Consider the following 3346-nt stretch of genomic DNA (forward strand, 5'->3'; position numbering starts at 1 on the left):
CACAGGCTAGAGGAGGAGCAGCGACAGCTCGAGATCCTTCAGCAACAGCTGCTCCAGGAACAGGCTCTGCTGCTGGTAACGGGCCCTCTGCCTCCGCGGGAAGATGCTCTCCAGGGCGCCTCTGCTGGAGGGGTGGGCCTGCCCGGGAGGGGCTCGCCCAGGCGCTGGGCAAGCACCTCGGCCAGGCAGTTGGAGGAAAGAAAGGGCTGCCTGCTCTGACTTCCAGGCCACTCCCTGCTGAGCCCGCTCTGCCTACCCTTGGCCCCAGGAATACAAGCGCAAGCAGCTGGAGGAGCAGCGGCAGTCGGAACGGCTCCAGCGGCAGCTGCAGCAGGAACATGCCTACCTCAAGTCCCTGCAGCAGCAGCAGCAGCAGCAGCAGCTTCAGAAACAGCAGCAGCAGCAGCAGATCCTGCCCGGGGACAGGAAGCCCCTGTACCATTACGGTCGGGGCATCAATCCTGCGGACAAACCAGCCTGGGCCCGAGAGGTACTCACGGCCTCCCAAGACACCAGGCATCCCAGGCAGGGTTGTGGGTCAGGCAGTCGGGCCAGTGCTGACCTCAGTTGTGAGAGCAGGGTGGCCAGAGGTGCCCCTGCGTGACGGCCTGTCGCATCACCGCAGGTGGAAGAGAGAACGAGGATGAATAAGCAGCAGAACTCTCCCCTGGCCAAGACTAAGCCGAGCAGCACAGGCCCCGAGCCGCCCGCCCCCCAGGCCCCTCCAGGGCCCCCAGGGCCCCTTTCGCAAACCCCTCCTATGCAGAGGCCAGTGGAGCCTCAGGAGGGACCTCACAAGGTGAGTCCTCTTGCTGTCCCACTGCCAGGGCACAGCGCTTAGCCAGGGATCTCGAGCCTCGGACACCCCGGCCGAGACGGACCCTGCCGCTGCTGCCCCTGTGTAGTCCTCTCGGAGCCCTTGCCCCTGCCCAGGTGATCGGAAGCCAGAGGCATTACTCCCTTGCTTCTTCCTCGCCAGCCCAGACCCCGACTCTGGGAGTGAGTGTGCCGTAGAGTAGGCTGCCCGACCTCCCCGGTCTCTCCCTGCAGAGCCTGGTGGCCCACCGGGTCCCGCTGAAGCCGTACGCAGCGCCTGTGCCCCGGTCCCAGTCCTTGCAGGACCAGCCCACCCGAAACCTGGCTGCCTTCCCCACCTCCCCCGGCCCAGACCCTGCTGTCCCCGCACCCCCCGCCACGCCTAGTGCCCGAGGGGCTGTCATCCGCCAGAACTCAGACCCCACCTCCGAAGGGCCTGGCCCTAGCCCCAACCCCCCAGCCTGGGTCCAGCCAGATAATGAGGCCCCACCCAAGGTAAGGCAGGCAAAGCCCGGGAAATAGCAGGGGGGGAAAGGTGGCAGAAAAGGAGGGCAGGTAAGGTAGAGATGGGGTGGGGGTGCAGAGAGAGAAAAAGAATGCCCCACCCTGCCCTGCCTCTGGTCAAGGGGTATGTCATGCTGGGACATGCCCAGGTGTCTGAGCCCCTGGGTGAGGACCCCAACTTCCCAGGCACAGGAAGCATATCAGACTAGGTGCAGGGAGGGAGGTAGCCTGTGTGGTCAGGGCAGTCCTACTGACCTGCCTTCGCCTGCCCCCTCAGGTGCCTCAGCGGACCTCCTCCATCGCCACTGCCCTTAACACCAGTGGGGCCGGGGCGCCCCGGCCAGCACAGGCCATCAGAGCCAGGTAACTCCAGGATGCCGTTGAGTGGTAGCCTAGGGAGTGTGAGGGTGTGGGGGAGCTCACCAGGTCACCCACTTAGGGGTGGGATGCCCCAACCCAGCCCCTTCAGCCCCTCCCTGCCCCGCCTGGCCCCCTGTGCTCCCTCCACAGACCACGCAGCAACTCCGCCTGGCAAATCCACCTGCAAAGGCGGGCCGAGCGGGGGGGCCCCCAGCCTCCAGGGCCCCCTGTTCAGCCCCCTGGCCCGCCCAGCGCCTGTAGGTAATGGAGTTGTTCCACGCCCTCTCCGCTCCTCACTCTGCCACCTGCTTTTCCTGGTGATGGTTCCCTCTGCGTGCAGCTCAGCTCTTGGGCTGAAGCCCTGGCCCCCCTGACCCCGAGTCTGCCCCCCACAGTAACCCCGACCTCAGGAGGAGCGACCCTGGCTGGGAGCGCTTGGACAGCATCCTCCCTGCTTCGCACAGCCACCTCCCCCAGGCCGGCTCCCTGGAGCGGAACCGTGTGGGGGGTGAGTGAGCCCCGTAGGGCCTGGGCATTCTCGACCGAGACTCTGGGGAGTGATGGGGACCCGGGAGGGCACACGGCACGCACCTGCTTGAACTCAGGACCACAGGGCCAGACAAGGGTGACCCGAGGCCCTCCCTCCCCTCTGTGTCGGTGACCCCTCCTCTCCCCTCTTCTCCCCCAGCCGCCTCCAAACTGGACACCTCCCCGGTGCTCTCCCCTGGGAGCAAAGCCAAGCCCGATGACCACCGCTCCCGACCCGGCCGACCCGCAGTAAGTCCCTGCTCTGGGCTCGGGCAGAATGGAACTGGGGTTTGGCAGGGGTGGGTGGGGTGTGCACATATTAACCTGGGGGAGAAAGGGCTTGGGGAGTGGGGCGAGCGCTTCTCATGAGTACTAACTTCTCTCCTGTCTCTCCCCCGCCGCCTCTCCCAGAGCTATAAACGAGCTATTGGCGAGGTTAGTGCTGGGGTCCTGCTTGCAGGGGCCTCTCCTGTCCACCTGCCCTAGCTGCTGCTCACCGGGTCCTGCGGCCCTGTGCCCAGAGCCCTCTCCCCGTCTTGTGTCCTGCACAGGACTTTGTGCTGCTGAAAGAGCGGACCCTGGACGAGTTCCCCCGGCCCCCCAAGAAGGCCATGGACTACTCGTCGTCCAGTGAGGAGGTGGACAGCAGTGAGGACGAGGAGGAAGAGGGCGATGGCGAGCCCTCCGAGGGGAGCAGGGACACCCCCGGGGCCCGGTATGTGTCAGTACCACAGAGGGATGCTGGCACGTGGGGTGGGGGCAGTCTGAGGGAGCCATCTCCTGCTGGAGAGTGGGAGAGCGGGGAACCCTGGCCTGGCTGGCTTGCCAGACCCTCCTCCCTCCTCAGGTGTGTCCGAGCAGCCAACCTTCCTTAAGTGCCCAGCACAGGCAGCTGCAGGGGCCCGAGGTACCCTCCATGTGGGCTGAGCAGCGACAACACACAAGTCGCCCGTGGCCTATGGTTCTTGAGTGGCCAGTCTGACCCTCCTCTACCCCCCAGCAGCGACGGGGACACAGACAGCGTCAGTACCATGGTGGTCCATGATGTTGAGGAGCTCTCTGGGACCCAGACCCCATTCGGGGGAGGGACCATGGTGGTCCAGCGTGTGAGTGCCCTCCCCGCTCTCCTCCAGTGCCT

General features: G+C 65.9%; 1 protein-coding gene across 5 annotated transcripts in view; it reads left to right on the plus strand.

The window, feature by feature from the left end:
- The window catches only part of MINK1 (misshapen like kinase 1), a 60225-nt gene that overhangs the window by 53165 nt on the left and 3714 nt on the right, over nucleotides 1–3346 (plus strand). The window contains exons 14-23 of one of the 5 annotated variants that reach the window (XM_045293499.1): nucleotides 269–490; nucleotides 626–799; nucleotides 1051–1311; nucleotides 1598–1683; nucleotides 1831–1941; nucleotides 2076–2188; nucleotides 2369–2457; nucleotides 2620–2643; nucleotides 2760–2923; nucleotides 3212–3314. In XM_045293499.1, the coding sequence (XP_045149434.1) occupies nucleotides 269–490; nucleotides 626–799; nucleotides 1051–1311; nucleotides 1598–1683; nucleotides 1831–1941; nucleotides 2076–2188; nucleotides 2369–2457; nucleotides 2620–2643; nucleotides 2760–2923; nucleotides 3212–3314 (1347 nt within the window). Of the gene's footprint in view, nucleotides 1–268; nucleotides 491–625; nucleotides 800–1050; nucleotides 1312–1597; nucleotides 1684–1830; nucleotides 1942–2075; nucleotides 2189–2368; nucleotides 2458–2619; nucleotides 2644–2759; nucleotides 2924–3208; nucleotides 3315–3346 lie in introns of all 5 variants that reach the window. The other 4 variants (XM_045293498.1, XM_030886480.2, XM_030886482.2 and 1 more) reach the window with 4 other exon arrangements.

The sequence above is a fragment of the Echinops telfairi genome, unplaced genomic scaffold, assembly GCF_000313985.2.
Source record: "Echinops telfairi isolate 266 unplaced genomic scaffold, ASM31398v2 ScPeMD7_2010;HRSCAF=2546, whole genome shotgun sequence".
NCBI lineage: Eukaryota > Metazoa > Chordata > Mammalia > Afrosoricida > Tenrecidae > Echinops > Echinops telfairi.